At 38.8% G+C, this 21,889-nt stretch overlaps 2 protein-coding genes across 7 annotated transcripts in view; one reads left to right on the forward strand and one right to left on the reverse strand.

Moving 5' to 3' along the window:
* The window catches only part of LOC122650154 (alpha-glucan water dikinase, chloroplastic-like), a 48,878-nt gene extending 38,029 nt beyond the window's left edge, over window positions 1–10,849 (forward strand). For all 6 annotated transcript variants that reach the window (XM_043843468.1, XM_043843469.1, XM_043843470.1 and 3 more), the window contains 4 exons: window positions 9,130–9,303; window positions 9,410–9,502; window positions 9,603–9,718; window positions 10,547–10,849. In XM_043843468.1, the coding sequence (XP_043699403.1) occupies window positions 9,130–9,303; window positions 9,410–9,502; window positions 9,603–9,718; window positions 10,547–10,751 (588 nt within the window). In that variant the 3' untranslated portion in view covers window positions 10,752–10,849. The remainder of the gene's footprint in view (window positions 1–9,129; window positions 9,304–9,409; window positions 9,503–9,602; window positions 9,719–10,546) is intronic.
* A 956-nt stretch (window positions 10,850–11,805) lies between these two features.
* On the reverse strand, window positions 11,806–15,989 carry LOC122652667. The gene is made up of 3 exons (XM_043846472.1): window positions 15,738–15,989; window positions 13,413–13,436; window positions 11,806–12,142 (listed from the first exon to the last, which is right to left on the reverse strand). Exons 1-3 carry the CDS (start codon window positions 15,931–15,933, stop codon window positions 11,841–11,843), a joined length of 522 nt encoding a protein of 173 aa, XP_043702407.1. The 5' UTR covers window positions 15,934–15,989; the 3' UTR covers window positions 11,806–11,840.
* Between the last annotated feature and the right edge of the window lie 5,900 nt (window positions 15,990–21,889).

Consider the following 21,889-nt stretch of genomic DNA (forward strand, 5'->3'; position numbering starts at 1 on the left):
TTTGGTTTAGATGGTTCACTGTATTTGAATGGGCCCAGTGGTGGCTTGACTATCTAGGACCAGAGATAGTGACTGGGACACGCCTTTTGATACAGCCGCGTGTCAGTTGCCGTGCCATTCTTTTGATGTCGTCATGGCTGACGATTCTCCAACATTAGGGTTTGGAGACTAACCCATGGGCTTAAAGGCCCACTCTTTTTGATGTTTGGCTAACGGACCTTCTGGTGGACCTTGTTGAAGAGAACTGTTGGCTGATGAGGTCCAGCCCATCATTTGGATCTTGGGCATATTGGCCTTCATGGAGGTGGGGGTCAATGGACCCAACACTTGAGCTGGTTTCTTCTTTTTCTTCTTCAGTGTCGAGGGCAGCCAGCTGGGCCTCGATCTCTGCTTGTTTGGCCTTTAGCTTGAGTCTTCTACTGTTACTGGACTTGTCCGATCCTTCAGTGAGGGCCACTTGAGGTTTGGCTTTTGTGAGGGCTTGAGTAAGGGCCTCAGGGGTGCACCTTCTTAGATCACACTTGTCCCACCACTTGACTCTGAAGTTTCTCTGTAGAAAAGGGGTAGAGCAATCGGGGCCTTCGGAATGTCCAATTGCATACTCCCAATATACGATCCACGCCAGACGGCAATGGATGAAGAACCTCAGGAGATCTGGCTGTTCAGGGATTTGTTCGGTGTGCTGGCAAAAAATGCTTAGAGCATCGAACACTTGATCTGGTAGGATGTCATTAATTGGCCCAAAGGCGGCCCACCAACGAGGGAACCAATTAGGAATTGGGCTTGAGAACTTGAAGTCGAAACAAAAGAACCAGGAATGTTGATTCTTACTATTTTGGAATAAGAAAGCATGGTGCCAAGCGTCCATGTAGTCAAAATAGTGAAATTCCTGGGGCTGGTAGTTTTGAGAGAACCTCTTTGTAGAGAGGGGATGTGTACCCCAATCTTTTGAACTGATAATTTGTAAAATGGTTACTGAAGTATGGGTAACCAAATTAGGATCAATTTTGTCGAAATTTTGTTTAATACGGATGGAATCCGTATCAACGAGGATAAACTCATAGAACTCTTGACTTTTTGAACTATTTGGGGAATAGAAATCCCAACCTTGGAAAAAAGCCCTTCGAGCTATTTCCACAGGAGTGTTGCAGCCTTTGGTGAACTGATCATCAAGGGCAAAAATATCTTGATAAACTTGTTTGAGGATATACTGACTCTTGGGTAAGTTTTGGGAAGAAACTGGTTTGGACACTGTTGTGGAAGAACTTGGTCTGGAGAGCTGTTGGGATGACCTTGTGTTAGGAACTATTTGAGTGGACTGACTAGCCACGACTTGGGTGAAGGGAATACTCTCAACTACTGTTTTGGAAGGGGATACTTTGATTAGTTGGCTTGAGGAAGTTGGTTTGGCATAGGAACCTTTTGATTTTATACTTGGTTTGGGGGGCTCCTTTGGAGCCATGATAACAGAAATTGTTTTAGGACCCTGCAAGAATTCACGGGTCAAGAAATCAGGAATAGAATTCATTTCTCCCTTTATATAAGTTATGTCAAAATCAAAACTCGATAAAAGGGCTTGCCATCTTGCAAAAATCTGTTTTGAAGCAATATTTTGAACATCATTTTTTAAAACTTGTTTTGCTGCACTGCAATCAACCCTTACTAAAAATTTTTTGTTTAGAAGATCACTTTGAAATTTTTGAATGCAAAGAACTACTGAAAGGATTTCTTTTTTAATGGTACTATAATTTTGCTGGGCTGGGTTCCAAACTCCTGAAGCAAACTGGACTAATTGTTCTTTATCATCTTGGACTTGTTTAAGGATACCTCCGTATCCAAGTTCAGAGGCATCAGTTTCAACAATTTTGAAAAGTGCAGGATCTGCAAGTTTTAGACATGGGATTTCCTTGACTAATTTTTTAATATCTTGAACTGCTTTGGTATGGTTTGAAGTCCATGGACTTGGTTTTTTCTTGAGCCTAGAGTAAAGATCTTTATATAATTGGCTTATTTGAGGAATGAAATCTCTGACATAGTTTAGGCTTCCTAGGAACCTTTGTAATTGTTTTTTGTCTAGGATTTGGTCAGGGAATTTATCTGCAAAAGCTATAGATCTTTCTATAGGGATGACTTGGTTTTGGTAAATGTAATGACCTAAAAATCTAACCTTGGTTTGGAATAACTCCATCTTTTTCTGGGAAAGAACTAAACCACTGTTTTTCATGGTGTGGAAGAAACTCCTAAGATGTTTGAAGTGTTGTTCAATGGATTTGGAAAAGACTAGAACATCATCAATATAAACTATTATGAACTGGCCGTATGGGTTTAGGATGTCGTTCATAATGTTTTGGAATTCACTAGGGGCATTTTTTAAACCAAAGGGCATTACGTTCCATTCATAATGCCCAAATGGTGTGGTGAAAGCCGTTTTGTAACGGTCTTCTTTGTGGATTTGAATTTGCCAATATCCAGACTTGAGGTCAAATTTTGAGAAGATTGTGGCTTGGTAAAGTCTTTGAAGTAACTCTTTTTTATTTGGTATAGGATATCTAATCCATTGTAAAGCTTCATTTAGGGGTTTGTAGTTTATGACAAGTCTGGGTGTCCCTCTTTCTATTTCAGCGTTCTTATTAACGTAGAAAGCCGCACAGCTCCAAGGTGACTTGCTTTTACTGATTAGATTTTTATTAAGGAGGTCTTGAATTTCTTTTTTACATACTTCTTGTAGTTCTTGGGTCATTTGAATAGGCCTGGCTTTTGTAGGGATATCCTTATCAGAAAAGCTTGGTTCATAGGGAAGATGAACAATGTGCCTATGTCTGTGCCAGAAGGCATCAGGAAACTCCGAACAGAGTTCCTTTTCAATTTGGGCCTTGGTGTTAGAAATTTGTTTTTGAACTGTTCTTTCTTGGAGTTTCTGTTCAATAGTCCTATGGTTAACTTCTTGTTTTAGATATTGTAGATGTTTTTGTTTACTTTGAATTTGACTTATAGTTGTCTGTTCTGAAATGGCTATTGTTTTGAGCAGGTCTATCTCTTTTGTTTTGGCTTGTTCAAAAAACTGGAAATGGACTTGTTTACCTAGGATAGTTGTTGTAATTCCTTGATCCGAAACAGTGAAAGGTTTTATGAGTTCTAGGAAAGGTTGTCCTAGAATAACTTCAGTGTTAAGGTCTTTTACTAATATGAAAACTTGTTTTAAGCAAACTCCTTGGTTGCAGATGTGAACATCAGATAATTTATAATTTACGTTTAGTCTTGAGCCATTTGCTCCTGTTAATTTTTGAGTTGTCTTTTCAAAATACTGGGTTGGGACTAACCCTTCTTGTATGCAATTCATTTGTGCTCCTGAGTCAACCAGGGCTATGGTGCTGATTTTATGGGCTGAGGATATGACAATAGTAATATTGACATACCATTGTTGGCATCTGACTTTGTTAATAATATCAACAAAATCTTCATTATTGTTTGGTAAAGTTTGTATACTGTTGTCTTCTACTTCTTCTAAATCGATCTTTTGCTGAAACTTCTTTAAACTTGCTATGTCTGCTTTTATATTTTTGATTTCAGTCTTTAGATCATTTGTAGTAGCTTCTAAGCTGGCAATTTTAACTTGATCCGGATTTTGTGAGGAAGTAGGGGTTTTGTCAAACTTCTTATAAATATTTTTTATGTTATAAGGGGTTGCCTTAGTATGGGGTTTTGTTGATGAGACCTGTTGTAAGAGTTCTTGGGCATGTTGAAGGTATAAAGTCTTGGTATGTTTATCTTTGATTTGATCAACAAAGTTGAGAAATTCTTCTGGTTTGTTAAAGGTTTTAAGTCCTGAACTTGATTGTATCATGTTTATAGATTTTGATGATTCGAATCATCACAATTTTTGAGAAAACTCCTTGGCTACAATTACAAGGAGAAGCCTGTTCATCACTATCACTGTTTGACTCAATTTGGTTCAACTCATTTTCTTGGGTTTCTGTTTCACTCTCGGAACTGTTTTGACCTAAATCGGCTAAGAGTTGGATTTTGGTATCATCAGGCATTATGAGAGAGTTAATCTTTTTTGCTAGTCTACAGTATTTGGCTATGTGGCCTGGTTTACCACAGTTGTAACAACCAGTCTTGGTGTTTTGAGTTGGTCTTGATTTTTGGAAAGTTCTTTTGTAAGGTCTCTGTTTCTTTGGGCTAGATCTATTGTCTAAATTTTTATCTGGTTCTTTTCTTGTCTTGTACTTACTTGAGTATCTATTTTTCCTCTTATGCCTATGACTTTTATGTTTCTTTTGAGCAGTGATTTTTTAATCGAAACCAAACTGTTCACAGAATCCCCCGAATTCTTGTTTGTAGGACTTTGATTCTTTTCTAATTTGTTTTCTAAGTTTGATATCTGTACATAGGGCTAATCCTTCCTTGTGTACGAGGCTTATGAGGTCACCATAGGTGAGGGTTTGATAGGGTATTTCACCATTGTTTTCCTCTCTTAATTTTTGTTTAAGTTTTTCAGAAAATAAACTGGGTAACCCAGTAAGGAATTTTTCTTTCCAACAGGGGAGATTTGCATCTTCCCTAGTTAGAACCTTGGTCATAAATGTGTCTTTGTACCACTTGAAATCGTGTAATTTTTTACATTTGAGGTTTGATAATTGTTCAGAAGACCTATCCTTGAGTCTTGTGGGATCTCCTAAAAAATACTTTGTTATGCTAAAGATTAAAGTGTTTACTGCATCTTCAACTGGTTGGTCTTCTATCATAATTGGTAGTCCTTGTTCATTAATTTGAATGGCATTTAGTATGGATTCCTTTTCAGTTGGACTGAGAACATTATCCCACCAACCTTTAAGTTGTCCTGTAAACCCAGAAATGATTATTTCTGCTATGGCTTGATCAGGTATGTTCTTGATCCGATGAGCATTGCTCACCATGGTCATTTCTTGGAGTTTGTTAGCCAGATTATAATCCGACATACCATCTATGTTCCATTCATATATGGTACCACTTTGGTAATTTGCTTGGGAAAATTCCCTTCTTTGTTCAATTTGAAGGTCTGGGTAAGTAGGTCTAGGATAATAATTATTGTTCATATATGGGCTAGTAATAGCATTTACTTGTTCCTGCTCCTCCTCATCACTGGATGATTCAGAGGAATCCATTTGTTGGATGTTCGCCACATTGGAAGCAGAACTTCCTTGTGTTTCCTTTTGAGGTGTATCAGGGACAATCAAATTTTGCAATCTTGTGGAAATTTGGCTTACTAGATCTCTGTTTTCTTGAGTATTTAAGTTTTTTAAACTCTTGTTCGAAATCGTGAAAGGTTTGAACAGAGTTGTTGTTGTTGTTGAGGAAGTACTAGCTTGATTTAGAGACGTTGGTTCAATAGGAGTGTCTTTTTGAACTAAGTTCTCTATTCTAATTAGTTGACTTCCTATGGTTTGTAAATACTGGTTTGTGTAATTTGTTTGTTCAATAATTTTCTTGGACCCATCAGAAACACCTTCAATGGATCTAAAAGGTGTTGCCAAGATTTCTGTGTTGTTAATTTTTAATTTAACATTTGAACCAGGAGGGTGTATTGTCTCTATGGTCTTGTCATCAGCCAATTTCCAGGTGTGGTACACCTTCTTGCTGGCATTGATGTTTGAAAAGGGATAAGGAATGTTGTTATTACTTGTATAGATGTCTAAATATGTAAAGAACATAACATCTACTTTGATGGTTCTCATTTTGTCATACCAGAGGTTCTTGATTTCTTGTTGTTTTTCTTTCGAGAAGTAGCTAAAAAACCATTCTCTTTTTTCAGCGTTCCTGGGTGAATTGAAATCTATTCTGAGTTTGGGTTTGTCTATCTCATAGTCTTCTACTGTTATGACAGCAACTCTTGCTTCGTGTTGCATGTCAGTTTGAGTTGGTGAAGCTGGTTCATTTGAAGGAGAAGACTTGTTAGACTGCTGTTCATAAATTCCTTGGGTGACATTACTGTTAATTTGAGTATGTAATCCTAGAATATGTAAGGACCTTATTTGTTCTTGTAACCTTTGATTTTCTAAGTGGAGACTTGTTAGAGAACTAGAGGTTGAAGCTCTACTTGGGACTTGGCTGAGTTTTTCAAACTCTTCAGGATTTGGTTTTATTTGTTTATCTTTCCTCTGGAATGTTATAGTAACCATTCCGTCCTGATCTTGGTTTATAGATTCAACGTCACTGTTGGGTTCAACAAGTGACTCTGGGCAAGGTGCCTGGAGACACCATTTTGTCGGAAACTTAATGTCTTTCCAGCTCACCTTGTTTTAGGGTGAACTGTTCTTGAATGGACAAAGTCCGTTTCTATGAACGTGGTTTGTCCTTTGATAGTTCTTCTTAGAGCCTTGGGTCTTAAAGTTCTCATGGCCTTGTACTGGATTCTATGGATTATAGCAATTGGTATAGAATCTTGTTTCATCTTGTAACCACTTGTAAGGATGTTAACTTTTAAGGTATCCAGAAGATTTGCATCATTTAAGGATAAGTTTATGTCTGGGTAACAATTGAAATAAACTGGGCCTTTGTGAAGACTTGTTTCTATCATCCCTAGAAGGGAATCATCAAATTGCAGGAACCTTTGATCCCTGAGAGCAAGCAGGAGGGCTACGTTGAGCCCTTCCCTGTGCAGGGGTTTGATGGCTACTTGTATAAGTCCTATATGGATATAATTAAAATCCTTTTTTAACTTGTTAAGATTTGAAGGGTCTAAGAGTTGGATCTCTTCCATATCTGGAGAGTAATTGATAGTTTGTTCTACGGTCTTGATAGTTTCAGTGAAACTATACCATTCTTGTTTGTAAACTTCTTTGGTTGGGACCTTAGGTAAGGTCCAGTTTTGAAGGGACTGATCAAGGTCACTTGTTAGAACTTCATTACTAATTATTTGACTTGGCGAACTGAAGTCGCCGACTAGTCTCGAAGACATGGTTCTACTAAGTCTACTCATAGTTATCGGAACATATCCCCCTAACTAAGGTATACTTCCATCCACCAAAGGGTGAAGGAGATCTTAGTTGCTAATTAACCGCAAACTGGGTCTTACCTCTTGCCCAACGGCCCTAAAAGCCAACTAATACTCGCAACGCAACTCCCAGAGGACTGCCGGAAAGTAAAATAGAAAAGGAGAGAAGATCTTAGAACTAAGGGTAGCCTAAATAGAGTTAGCCTAAATATATATATATATATATATATTTTACCCAATTATACATTAGAAAGGCTAGCCAATGGGTATGTAAGACTGGAATACCAGTCCCAAACAAACCACAAAAAATTCAAATAGGAACAGAACCAGAATTAGAAACTTAGGGTTTATGATCAAACCAGCCAAGTGATGGTCACCACACTTGGATCAAGTGTAGAGAACAGTAGGGGGAAGCTTGCCTCCAAAATTGGTTCAGGTCTGATGGCCTAATGTAGAGATATCAAAGAATTACCAAAATAGAAGGTTTAGAGAAACCTCCCAAAACAAAGCTGTTCTGGACTTCCAGCAGTAACCGAGTGTCAAGCTTGGTGAATGAAACCTGGTCTGCAACTTTGGGTCAATTCTGATGGTTAGAATTGAAGGTGGATGGGTGAGAATGAAAATATAAAGTATGGGAATTATGGAAGTTTCAGGCAGTGGGATGGGGTGGAAGTGTCAATCGAGTGGAGGCAGTGGAACGGGGAATCTGAGTTTCAAAACCCAGCAGGGTTGGTGATGGTTTGGAGGTGTTATGGAATTAGAAAGTTGCAGTCACAACAGTTGCAGGGGTGCAGCACAACTCCAATCGATGGATCTCCCAACAGCAGCAATCACAGTGAGTGAGGGAAGTCTTCAGCCTTGAATATTGTTGACCAGCAACAGCAGCAACCACTTGGAGTAGTAGTCACCAACAGGGAATCGAGCAGGCAACTTGCAAGAGCAACAGCAGCCTTCAATCGATTGGTGGCAACAGTAGCAATCTTTGGGATCAATTGAGGATGGATTCTGATATTCAGGTTGAGTTCTTAATGAGTTGTTGCAGTCACAAACAGAAGGAGCAATGGAGATCGAGTAGGGGTAGGAGAAGAAGGGGGTAGGGGTTATGGCTCTCTCAGCCTGGGTCTCTCACCCACAGCTATCTCAGCTGTTGCAGCAAAGGAGGAACTCCCATACTCGATGGCTAATTTGGCCAGAAGATTCTTTTCTCAAATTCTGTTCTTTCATTAACATGTGATGCCTATTAATAGCTTAGGCAAGCTTACAATAGAATAGAGACTTTTCAAAAATAAGAACTAATCTAAAATAGAAACTACTAAATCTAAATAGAAGATAACTAAATTAAAACTACTTGGCTTTATAATTAAGCCACATGCAAGAAACAAATTAGAAACTACTTAAGTGCACCAATCCTAGCTGACTGGTCAAAGGAGGATTCTCTCAAAATTGTGGAGCATCTTTGACGGGTCAAGGGGGAATCCTATCACAATCGTGGGATAAAATAGATCCCTGTTTGGCTGGCTCGAGCTGGTCCATCTCTGGCCCAAAAAGGGGCCTGGTCTTTTGTCTCTTCCTCTGGCCAGAATCTACATCAATGGGTCTTGGGGCCATGCTTACACGTGATCCATTTGATAATATAGCTATCTTTCCAAAGCTGATAACAACCTGTCTATTAATCAACCTCAAAGGAGTGAGCTCAGTTGGCAAGGGCCAACACCTCACAATTAAGACATCATGAGTTCAACTCTCCTTGGGGCCTACTTATTCAAAAAAAAAAAGTCTATTAATAAAGGCAGGTTTGAGCAGGTTAGACCAGGCCTGGCTAACATTTTTCCACCTCTGACATGGGCATCTTTCCTGAAGAATGTTGGGTAGCAGATAGTTGTTTGTGGATAGGAAGGAGAGTGCATGTGTCTCTGTATTTGCAACTAACATATTTCTGACATGTTTTTTACCTGAGCTATTTCTCTGTTTTTCCCTTGATCTATCTGAGAGTATCTTAAGGTAGTCTATCAATCTGTTTACAAATGACTGTCTATGAGTGGGACATTTGCCTTGCTGATTAATTGAAATCACTCACAATCATGTTTAGCCTGTTATTCACCTACTCATCTTGTTTCTATTTTTTTTGAGGTACTCTTTATGTCATATTCCAGGTCTGGGCTTCAAAATGGAATGAGAGAGCATTTTTCAGCACACGAAAAGCAAAACTAGACCATAATTCCCTTTGCATGGCAGTCCTGGTTCAAGAAATAATAAATGCAGATTATGCATTTGTCATCCACACCACTAACCCGTCATCTGGAGACTCATCAGAAATATATGCTGAGGTACTAGCAGTGCCTCATACAGGCCCTTTCTTTTCTTTCTGTTTTCCCTTTTTCTTTTTGTTGCTTTTCGCTCTCTCTCTCCCCCCCCCCCCCCTCCCCTGCATAGGTGGTAAAAGGACTCGGAGAATCACTTGTTGAAGCTTATCCAGATCGTGCTCTGAGCTTTTCCTGTAAGAAAAGTGATCTCAACTCTCCGAGGGTGAGTATTTAGAAATAGGATTGTAGTGTCTGAGAGAGATACCACATGTTTAAGCACTAAATTGAGCATTATTTGTGATCATGTACTCTTTCATTTTCAGCTACTGGGTTACCCGAGCAAACCCATTGGCCTCTTTATACGGCAATCAATTATTTTTCGATCTGATTCCAATGGTGAAGACCTCGAAGGTTATGCAGGTGCTGGCCTTTATGATAGGTAAGGATTTTAAGAATCTCTTCATTTTACATTGAGCATACTATTTCTTCCTTCTGGTGGTGAGCATAGAATTTCATTGAAGGAAAAAAATAGGCTTGCATGCAGATATATTCACAGCACTACCTTTTTCCTCTACAAATTAGGAAAGTATACCTGAGAGATGTTTGCATAAGAGATAAAATTGGCAGTCACTTGGTTGTGGCATACATATATTACATCCACAGTGGATGTGGTATACATCACCTGTGTCCAGGGTTCATAATTTCGGCAAAAATATTTCGGTTTTGCAAGAAACCGAAACAAAATGACTATTTAGGGCGATGTTCTCTGCACTGCAGCGCGCCTGCGCCCAGACACATGGGGTGGGGCGGTCATTTCGTCCATCCCCCATGTGTCTGGGCGCAGCCTGCGCCCCTGGTGCAGAGAACATTTTCCCTTAAATAAATATGCAAGATTTACCGAAATTTCACTGAAATATTTTGGTTTCGGCAGAAGGTGAAATCCAAAATTTTGAACCTTGCCTGTGTCTGCAACTGCAATGGATACCATTAAACAGATGATCCACTCGAGGATTGCATATATTCAGTAGTCATTTATCATTTGATCCTGTGTCAGATTTATTACTCTTTATGGTTCAAGATGTGGCCATTGACATGTCAACTTTCATAGATACTTCAATGATTTTGCAGCAAATTGAGTCAATTTTGGTAGGTCTGGTACATTCATCATGGCAGGATGTTCTATGCATGCTTTTTTAACTTTACATCCAATATCATGGCCATTTCTTATGCCATCAAGTTGATGATGATGGGAGCTCTTTTATGACAGTGTGCCTATGGATGATGAAGAGAAGGTTGTGGTGGATTACTCTTTGGACCCATTGATCATTGATGATAATTTTCGCCAGTCAATCCTATCAAGCATTGCACGTACAGGAAGTGCAATTGAGGAGCTGTATGGATCTCCACAAGACATTGAAGGAGTGGTGAAGGATGGGAAGATCTATGTTGTCCAGACAAGACCCCAAATGTGACACCCATTTTCACTCTCTTTTTGTCTTTTTCCCATGAGCATTAAATTGTATATAATGAGTGTAAAGTTTAAACAGTAAATATGTGTTTATACACACACACACACCATAAGAAAGTTTGAATCTAGGAAAGGATAGAAGAATCAAACAAGTAAAGTTTATAGAAATGTAAAAATGTAATTTTTTCTCGTCTATCTTAACTGTCCAATGGGACTTTAACTACAGCTACAGGAAGTGGGGGGGGGGGGGGGAAGGGGTGCCTTATGGCTGTACTCAACCACCAAATCACCAACCAACTGAACAAGCAGTTGTGTTCGAAATGTTGTAATTATATGATTATTTGATAGTGGAAATAAAGTAGTGATCTTAGGGTTATTTTTTATTTGACGAAGTCATGATGGAATTTTCTTCACTGTGTTATTTGGATTCTCCATTCTACAGGCTCTCTTGACTGCCTTGCACTGTATGATGATGATGTCAGTATGATGTCATGAGAATTTATTGCCCATGACTACTTTTTTCTCTCCCTCCAACGGTTCTATTTCAACAGCTCTTTTGTTTTCTCTTCTTGTGTGGTGTTATCCTGTATTTTTCTTTATTTTCTAGTTGCAAACTTTATGTCACAATTTCATTGGAGTAAATTAGGCAATCCAAACTGAAAAGTTCTAAGTTATAACTGTTTTGAAATATAACACTTCTTGAGTATTTTTGGGAGAAAGAACGCCACCCAGCCGTGCCAGATATGCCACCCCAGCGCCCAGACACAGGCGTGCACAAAATACAACCATAATCAGCCTCAGCATAAACCCACTATGCAGTAGCCCTTTCCACCATCCACAGCAGGCTTCAATGGCCGCAGCAGCAACACAACATTTCACCAGAAAGGAATTACAAGAATTACTTCTAAATAAAATTATGTAGGATAGAAGCTAGATACAATGGGAGAAACCCATTTAGGGAGACAGAGAGGAGCTGTTAGGAAAGGATTACATTCAAGTAGATTTGCTTGCCTGTTCTATAGAGTTGTTCATTCCATGGAAATGGCAAAACTTGTTTTACTAAAATAGATGTATTTCTGTTGTACACTTGTACCTACTCTCCTTCCCAACCCAATTGACGGGCACGTCGCTCCCACAAGGACGTCACCTTTCGCTCCTTGATTAACAATGCCTCAACTTGCTCTCTGGCGTCTTCACATGTTTCTGTTGCAGCATTGCACTTCTCAGCTTCTCTTTGATACTGGGAAGCCACTCTTCTCGCTTCTACAAAGGTGATATTCATGTGGTGCATGTGTTCTTCAGCAACTGCCTCCTGAAGCTTCAATTCCTCTGTTAGGAGGTCAACATATGGCTTCTCCAACTCTCTGTTGAGATCCGGGTCATTTTTCCCGCAATCTAGCTCATCCAAAATATAACAATCAAATAGACAAATACTTTGTCATAATTAACATAAATGAATGGACATGTAGCAGTAAAATATGTATGAACACGCACTTGAACAATACAGTATCAGAGAAGTGTTCTCATGGACCATTGGACAACATGGTCGAATCATTTGGACATCAGCCAAGGCCTAAAAAGGACCTCTAATAACCCACTTCAGCCCAATTATCCCAGCTTTGCATTCTTCTAGGCATTTGCATTTCATTATTTTTCCTTAAAAATAATATCTGGAAAGTCCAAGGCATATCAATGTCTTAATTCAGTAGCAAACATAGTTGATTCAAGCATCATAACTAAAGTTTTGGTGCCATTCTGCCAAATAACAATCTTACTCAATACATGGGTAGCAAGCACAATCAACTCCGGTGAACCTAATCTACATGTTTGGATCTGGGATACAACAGTCACAAAATAAATAATGTTTTCTTAGGGAGCGGTTAGCATCAGGCTGATCCTCTTATGGTTGCACTTTCTAGATGATGACGTAAAGGCTGGGACTCCCTCATTGCTTCGATGTTTTCCCTAAACATAATTTTTTTCTCTTACCCAAGAAATAAGAATTTCAGTGCTCTGACCATACAGGAAACTCTCCAGTTTATCATGACTTAGGTCCAATTCCCCCAGGGCCAGGTTCTTAGGATTTAGAAAGAGGCAATGCGGTGAAATTGGCTATGCTAGAAAGAAGGAAACGGCTTAGCATTCACACATAGAAAGACTATGACAGATTCTTATATTTTATGAAGAGAATGCAGAATAACTTCATCAGATTTTCTCTCTACCATTTTTCTTCTCTTTTAACCATTCAACTGCACGCTAAGAAGGCTAATATGCTAAACCTATCTGTCCTAGGTTTTCGGACTTTCCTCCGTTCTGTATATTTCAGAAACCCATATGCACATGTAATTCGCTTATTGTCCCCCATACAAAGTGTCCATCAACGCCCAAACCTGCCTTTGAGAACTTCGGTTTTGGGAAACATAGATGAAATTGAACCAGATGCACATGACATCAAAGAAAGATGATTTTTTATCAGACAGCCAAATCATATTGAAGGGGAAGGCAGCAAGTGATTAAAAAAAGGAAAAGGGGGGGGGGGGTAGGAGAAGAAGAACTTACACTTGGACATCTTTGAAAATGTTAAAGATTACTACAATTACAAAAGCAGCATAAAGGAATATCGGGAAGCAATATAAAGAGCGAAGTTTCTAATAAGAGCTCTCACCTGAGACAGAAAGATTGACAAGCCCTGTCAAACAACAAAAAACAAAACAAAACATGGAAATCATTAGTACTTAAGTTGACATAAAAGAGACTTTATTTAATAGAATAATTGAATCTGATGTTCAATCAAGGACCTTCCAGCTCATGGGAGACAAATCATAGAGACATAAGCAAAGATATATCAAAGGAAGCAACTCTGTTCCTTGGCTATTTCCAGAAAGGAATTGCTTACTAACAAAAGCAATAATCAAAGCCTCACTGTGAATGAATAAAAACACCCAATATAGTTAAGTTTTAGCAGACTGAGCTTCAGACCAGGGAGAATAAGGCATAACTTTACCGCACAGGAACTAGCCATTTATGTCTCTTTAATATCAAAGAAATGAGAACTGCTGTATAATTAGAGCTTAATAGCAATGAAGCAGTTTATGGAGAAACTGCAAAAATAACCTTATGGAGAAAGAGTAGTATTTGAAGCATTGTGGTCATGTGCAGGTTCCATCTTTGATTGAAAGTTGGAAATACACACTGAGAGAATCTTAAAAAAGGAAGGTATAAATAATAATTGCTGACCAGCTTCATGAAATGAATGAACTCATACAAGTTTCCATGTAGGTTTTTGACTGAGTTAGGCGATTTATCTACTCGACCATAGGAAGAGGGTCTGAAGTATAATATAGTTATTGATATAGATGAGACGGGAAGGCTTGCTTGATATAGTCTCAAAAGGCAAGCAATGAAATTCTAAGGTGAGCATACAAACAAGGCCATTTTCCTTGTAGTGTAGTCTATTCTTGTCGTGAGTTGAATTCCCACCAGTGGCAAGCTACCATACTCCCCTTGCTTGCTTGTATGCGCCTATCTTTGCTTGAAACGTCTGATTCTTCCTGTGCCTTCAACCTATACTAGTGACCGACAGATGGGTAACCTGAGGGGTTGCGATGAGGGCAATCATAGATTGAATACAGACTCGATACTGGAAACACGAGTATCTGGAAGAGAGAGTTTTGAATGGTTTTTCTCGAGTGATTACCAGTTGCTCCCAAGTCAAAAAGAAGTCGCAACAGGCTTCTTCATGCCATCGAACATAGTGTACTAGGGACTCAACCCAATATCTGAGCATCACCTTTTCCACAAAATACTCATCTTCTGTGAGCTTACACTCCAAATCCTCCCGCATCTGGACATATATGTGTGGAGAATGGCAAGATTCAAAAAAGAAAGTGCCTCAACATACCAAGGTGGTAGCATGCAACTACTAATCCATCAGGAAAACCAAGCCAGATGGAGAAAGGCAGTGGTATGATTCCACCAGGTGAGAAGGCCACAAAAACATGACGGAACCAATGCCGGTTATACTCAGGTAGCTTGTCTGCTTCGGCACAGTTGAATAGCGCCAGTACCCCGCACCCTATAAACATAATGAAACCAAGCCACGCTAAATTGGGTTGACTATCATTTTAACAGATACAGGGGATAAGTCCCACTCCAGAATTAGGGCGGACATTAGGCTGCCAAAGCAAAAAATACATCCACCTATTAGTACAGATGAGAGATATCTGCCATAGAATGTCATACTGTTTGTGGAAAATCATATTTTGAACATGATAAGGAAGAATTTATTGCAGTGGGCTATTTCGATCCCATGAAATGCAAGGTGAAACTGACGGGAAATAACCTCCTTGGGAGGAACTCTAAGTCTGTCATTCAAAAAAGAATCACTCCCATAAAAATGGATTCCTGCATTAATAAGTTAAAAGTTCACTCAAGTGTATCATAACCCAACCTATTATAAATTGTTCTCATGCAAATAGGTCATCAGCAGATAGCTAGTAAAATTCAACCACAGCCTCCAAATGAAAATGGAAAATGAGATCCTTCAATGGCTACAGAGCCATGGCTCAGTAAAGACGTCAGATCTAGAGAGTAAGATAGCGGTAAGTTTCAAGTTTTTTATTAAAATTGATCATTTCAATCATAAAAGGAAACGCCCCTCTGTGATGGAGATCTGCTAATGAAATAAATATTTTACTGGCGCAGATAAAGATCACGCACTTGCCATACATAGTTCCACCGACGGAAACAATAAACCCAGAGACGAACTTAAGACAGAAAGAAAGCCAATAACTGGAACAGAGCTTGTCACACTAAAACTCTTCCAATAACCCAAAAATCGAACTGCAGATCAGAATCCATAAACAGCAGCAAAATGAAGAAGTGGGACCTCAAAGCTGTAATGGGTAATCCCTAATTTCACTCAAATCCTCTTGAAATGAGCACACAAGAGGATAAATCCCCAAAAAAAAAACAGGAGAGAAAAACATACCAGGAGCGATGTTGTGGAGAGACAAAGGGGGAGGACAGTCACAGATGCAAGGGCTACAAAAACCCTTTCCCGGCTCTATACTCTTCTTAAACCTCCAATACAGAGCAGGCCCACATACAAAAAGAGCCGAAGCTACTGCAAATACCACCAAACAACACCTCAAACATGCTCCTGAACGGCGAGTTCCTCCCAACATCTCTCTCTCTCTCTCTCTCTCTCGCCCACTCTCTGTTACTCTCTCACAGATCTGATACTTATTCGCCTATCTTATTAGGACAAGATTTTTCCAATTACCCACCATTACTTATTACATGCTACCCTTGCTAAAGATGTCATTGTCTTGCATTAATAATCAGAACCTACCATGAAGAACCCTTTTTGGTGTGGTTGCTAAGCAACGTTGCAATTTTTTTTATGAGTTGGGTTCACAGAGTACATTTGACCATCTCAGTGGGGTTGTGAGGATTGTTGGTTAGAATCCACTTCAATGGAAGAGGATAGTGATCCAAAGGAAAGCTCTCATCGGGAATACTGGGACTAACCCCAGATTTCTATTGGATTAGAAGAAGAATTGAGGCCCACTAGAGCATTTAGATTCCAATCCAACAGTTTGTAAAATGTGATTTTTTTTTTTGGAAAATTTTCTATTCATTGAAAGTTTTTCTACCAAAAAAAAATAAAATCTATGGTTATTCCAATTTTCGAATTTAATATTTGGAAAGCAGTTTTCTGTCTGGGAGTAGCACCTCTCATGTGTCTATCTCTCTCCCCCTCAAAATAGGGAGCAGAGGTGTCTTTTCACATGGGAAAGAGAGATATAGACTCATGGGAGTGCTGATGTAGGCCACACTCCTGGACAAAGATATTTTTACCTTAAATATTTTTAGGCAAAATATTTTGTGTATGATCGTGCACTCGTGCCGTCTCGTTGAATGGGGATGAGGAGGGTATTGAGCATACCGGTCATGGGCATGCCCATACTTTTATTTCTGAATTTTTTCCTTTTTCTTTTTTGGTTCAATTCCAATGAATGAGACTCATATTAATGCAGAGTTTGGTTGATACAAATGTACGCAATCTTATCATGGCATCCGGATGAAATCTAGAGGAAGAATGGATTCCATCTGAATGGCATCCAGACATACGAGAATATTCTTGTACGTGAACTTGAGTTGAGTCATAACTCAGACATTAGCTGAAGAGAGGAGTACGAGGGGCTGTGTATCATTGTTTCAATACCAATATTGAATCGGCCGGTGGATCCATATGCCAATACTAATAGTTGGCTGATATGTATCAGCGTGACTGTTTTTCAGTAAGGGCAACAAAACCATCCAAGATTTGATTTCTTAAGAGAAAAATGATTGCAAAAATATCTGATATCGGCCGATACATATCGATAACAGTATCCAATATTTAAATCCATGAGATGTATTTTTCTTTTCCTTCCCTGTGAGGTAATGAAGTCTGAATTGGATGAATTTTTAAACAAATATTATACATGTAATACTGTGTCCCTTTGTGTAATTTAGAAAGAGAAACATCTTGACATTTATTTAAATTTTTGTTTTTTTTTTCACTAATAAAGAGATATGGGTTGTTGGCATGGGTCTAAGTATCGGTATTGTATCATCTATATTGGACGATATATATCGGTTTTGCTAGTCAATGATACCGAAATTGTGCCGATATCGTATCGGTAGCACGATATGGACAAGGGATAAAATGGTCAAAAAACTCATTTTTTAAGAAATTTCAAAAGTAATTTTGTTCGATACAACCGATCTAGGCCGACACCATATTAATATCGTATCGGTTTATGTGTAACCGATACCCGTTCCGATACTGTACACAAAAACCATGGTTGTTGGGACATTGGGGGTTAGGACTGAGTACATTCACTCTTCTTGCCTTTTTTTATTTGTATGAGTCTTTTGCTGCTGATAAAACCTTGTTAAATTCTGATAAAATTTGTATCTTTTACATTGCAGCAATAATCATACATATAACTATGTTTTGCTTTCTCATAATAAGTGTGTTTTCCTTGACACTCCACCATCACCTAGTCTATTGCATTCGGTTTATCAAGTGTTAGGCTGAATCTGTTAGATATAATCTGATTTAAGTGTTTACTTTCCTCTGGTTATATGAATGTATTCTCTGTTCATTTTGGTATAAATAATTGAAGGGAAAACGTTAGGAATGTTAGCGGTATACCGTATGCTAGCACCTTATGTGTCTACCTCTCTTTTCCTCCCTTTGAGGGGGGGGGGTAAGGGAGTAATTTCAAAAAAGAGGAGGGGAGAGAGAGAGAAAGAGAGAGAGACACATAAGGTGCTAGCATGTAGTATACCGCGGCATACCCAGCCCTCTTCCATAATTGAATAATATAATTTTATCATAAATTATAATTTTTTATTTCTTGTGAAGCGATTTAACCATGATGGAATGTATATTTTGTTTACTTTATTGAATCACATGAAATTTTCTGAAAAATATCAATAAGTTAGACCCATAATGTTGTTAGAACAGGAATTGGCTTGAACCTTCAAGGCGCGTTACAGAGTCGCTTTTCTTAAGACGAAATTCGTCCTTACTTCCAGATGCAAATAGGTTGCAGACGAATTGTCTCCCAGGATACAATGAAGCCTCAAACTATGTTGATTATCCTGGCTGCGTATTGCACAAACAAAGCCTAGAAATGGTTTCAGATAGCCTTTTGAAAACAAGAAAGCCAGTAGCAGAGAAATCTGTTTCCTGCAGCAAAACAGACTCTCTGCAAGATCACTCTGAGAATGAGGAGAAGAAGAGAACGTTTTTGGGATATATTCAAATTTGAAAATCCTCTGAATATTAATAAGCCACTTGGCACTTGTTCCCAACTAATGGATTCTTCCATCTTTGAATCTGGGCCGTTAGATCGTAACTGTATGATCTAAATCATCCAAACACATAACAGTCATAACTGTTGAAATGGTTTCAGAAAGCCTTTTGAAAACAAGAAAACCAGTAGCAGAGAAATTTGTTTCCTGCAGCAAAACAGACTCTCTGCAAGATCACTCTGAGAATGAGGAGAAGAAGAGAACGTTTTTGGGATATATTCAAATTTGAAAATCCTCTGAATATTAATAAGCCACTTGGCACCTGTTCCCAACTAATAGATTCTTTCATCTTTGAATCTGGGCCGTTAGATCGTAATTGTACGATCTAAACCATCCAAACACATAACAGTCATAACTGTTGATCAATTTTGAACCTGGTCCGTTAGATCGTAACTGTACGATCTAAACCGTCCTGAAATATAACCACCATAACTGTTGATCAACTGAATACGTTGATCTCATCCAGATTCAAATCGGACCATTTGATCAAAAGGAACGGTCCTGATCAGTGCCAAGTGCGTGCACCACCAACGCCTCTACAGCCCATTGCCCACGTCGTGCGTATGCGCTCGGACGAAAGACCTCGCCCATACACGGTAGCTTGCATATACACCGTAGCAACTTTTTGTTTAATAACTTAAACTATAGATAGGGCTATATTAAATATACCAAAATATATACTCTTACGTTTCCAATGTGGGACTATTCCCAACACCATTATGTTGAAAATCTCCGACAAATGTGAGTTGTCCCATGCCATAAATAAGCCAAGGTACTTGAGAAATTTTAGTGGGGAAAATATTTCAGAGGGACTATGCATATTTCGATTTTGTCCTAGTAAATTTTATGGGCAATTTAATCAAAAGATCTTCTCTCATAAAATTTTCAATATCTTGAGGCCGCCTTTTGTTGCCTTGGATGGATCACATATGACCTATATATGTGTGGGATCCATCTATATGGTTCTCATAACTATATGATGGGAGCTACATAATTGAAGGGAAAAAGATCTCAATTTGGTGGTGTTTTCTATGCCCTCTCACAGGGCACCGTAAGCTAATGCCTCCGCCTTCTGGGTAAATACTCAGGCTTGCTCACTCATTGGCCCAGATGCTTGTGTAGAAACCATGCGACCAAGTAGAGATCTCTTACCCATAATTCAAATTTATTTATAGTGACATTTTATGTAGGTGTCCAAGAATGTGAGAGACTTCAACTCTTTCTGTTCAATGTTGGGGCAAAAGTATGTTATCTATTTTGAAGAACTGAGAGTTCAAGAGTTTCTACTGATTGGATTGAAGGTAAATGATCGATCGTGAAGTGCCTGGTGGATTGGCGGCATTCATTTCTCATTATTGTCTTAATCACAACTATTCTTCAAGTGGGCTATCCTATATATCCCTATTCGTTCCTTCGCTCAATCCTAAACCTAGTCAAGCGTAAAGTTCACTTGCATTACTTTTTTGTCCGAAAAACATGGGCATGTTTGCATCACCCTTCACCAAATAAAAAACAAACATGCATTGGAAAATCTTAGAAAGACATTATCATATTTTACCTACTACAGAAAAACATTGGAAAGATTTTCAATATGTAAAATTTTACTTGCTTTAGAGAAATTTCTACATATATATTATTTTACATGAAAACAAATGAACCTTTAGGAATTATTTTTATATTTTATTTTTCTTTAATCTTTACTTGGTTACTAAAGACTTCTACATTTTTTTTTTTTAAATTTATTATTAGTATTATTAATTATTATTATTATGATTGCCGTATAGAAAATTGTCCAGGATTGTATTGAACAAGCTTTCAGCTTATAACATTGCTTCCCTTCTCATATATTTGGGTTGATTCTTTTTTTTTTAGGTAAAAAAGAAGGCTATTCATTCATGCGCGTCCAATGCCAAACAAAGGAAAACAAAATACATAAGACAGATAGAGAGCATGATAAACACAAGGTATGGATATACGGTATCCAAAACCAAGGAGTGGAGATTGACGCGGTCTCACATGCCATTGACTGGGTCATCCAGAGTAGGGGATGAATTCCAACCATATCCCTAGAGAGAAAGCTGCAGACGCAGCTAAAGATAAGCGCATGCACATACGTGCCAATAGAAGGGGGGCCATACATGCCGAACAGACCAACACCAAACTTCCCACACATGCCAACACGCTGCCACAGTCTACTTTCAAACAGACTTACTAGATCGGTAAAAGTCTGCTGGATCGACGAGTGGAGCTTCGATAGACAGTAAAAAAACCATCTGAAACACTGCCAAAGCCTACTTTCGAACAGATCTGCAAAGATCTGCTGGATCGGCGAGTGGAGATTCGTCCGGCGATAAGAGAGGTATGGTGAAGGTTGAGCAGCGGCTGGAGCTTTAGAGTCAATTATAAACTTAGTGCGACCAACATTAGGGACAGCATCACCTACAAATAGACAAACAAGGAAAACGGAAAAGACGGGGCGGTGATGATCCTTGAACATAGTGGTGGATGAGTCATCATCGTCATCGGCATCGTCGCCGACGGTAAGGATCATGGTGGACAAAGAAGAAAAAAAATTACACACACAAACGGCGGAGAAAAGACACGCACAAACGACGGAGAAATGGCACGCCAAAAATGACGAAGAAAAAACACAGACAACGGCGGAGAAAAACACGCACAAGCGACAGAGAAGGGGTTTCGTTCGAGAAACCAGGAACCCGTCCGATGACAGAATCAACAAAACCCCAAGAAATGCTTCGATTTTTGTGAGACGAAACTAGTAAACAACGGCTGTTCCCATACCAAAATGCATCATTGGAGAGAATCTGAGAGCGAGCAAGCAAGGGTTTCGTCACCACACTATTGGATCAGCAATCAATAGAACTCATTTCGACGGTGCTGGTCTGCTCTCGGTATCAAAACCCTACGGTCGAAGCTCGTTATATTTGGATTGATTCATTTATAGGAAATAAAGCTTATATTGTGGTTCATGAAATGATAAAGATATTAATAGAAGTAACCAAATAAATGAGGCAACTTTTTCTTTTCCTGTCTTTATCAAAAAAAGAAAAAAAAAACTTTTTCTTTTCCTGTTTCTGTTTGGATTTGTTTTGGTGGACACTTTTTACAATTTTTTGTATGGATTATTGTCAAGTCACACTATAATTAGATAAAAATTACTACATAACCTCATTTTGATATCATTTCTTTCTTCTCCCTTTTATTTTTCTTATTGATTCATAACAAAGACAATCCCATCCTCCATTGTCT

This window comes from Telopea speciosissima, chromosome 2 (genome assembly GCF_018873765.1).
Source record: "Telopea speciosissima isolate NSW1024214 ecotype Mountain lineage chromosome 2, Tspe_v1, whole genome shotgun sequence".
NCBI classification, from domain to species: domain Eukaryota; kingdom Viridiplantae; phylum Streptophyta; class Magnoliopsida; order Proteales; family Proteaceae; genus Telopea; species Telopea speciosissima.

Bases quoted from the DNA above. Each gene is read 5' to 3' on its own strand.
- LOC122652667 (XM_043846472.1), bottom strand. From the start codon at position 15,933: ATGTTGGGAGGAACTCGCCGTTCAGGAGCATGTTTGAGGTGTTGTTTG. The intron at 13,437-15,737 runs GTATGTTTTTCT...GTTGTTTGACAG, and splicing joins TCTCCACAACATCGCTCCTG to GGCTTGTCAATCTTTCTGTC. The intron at 12,143-13,412 runs GTGAGAGCTCTT...TGGATGAGCTAG, and splicing joins TGTCAATCTTTCTGTCTCAG to ATTGCGGGAAAAATGACCCG.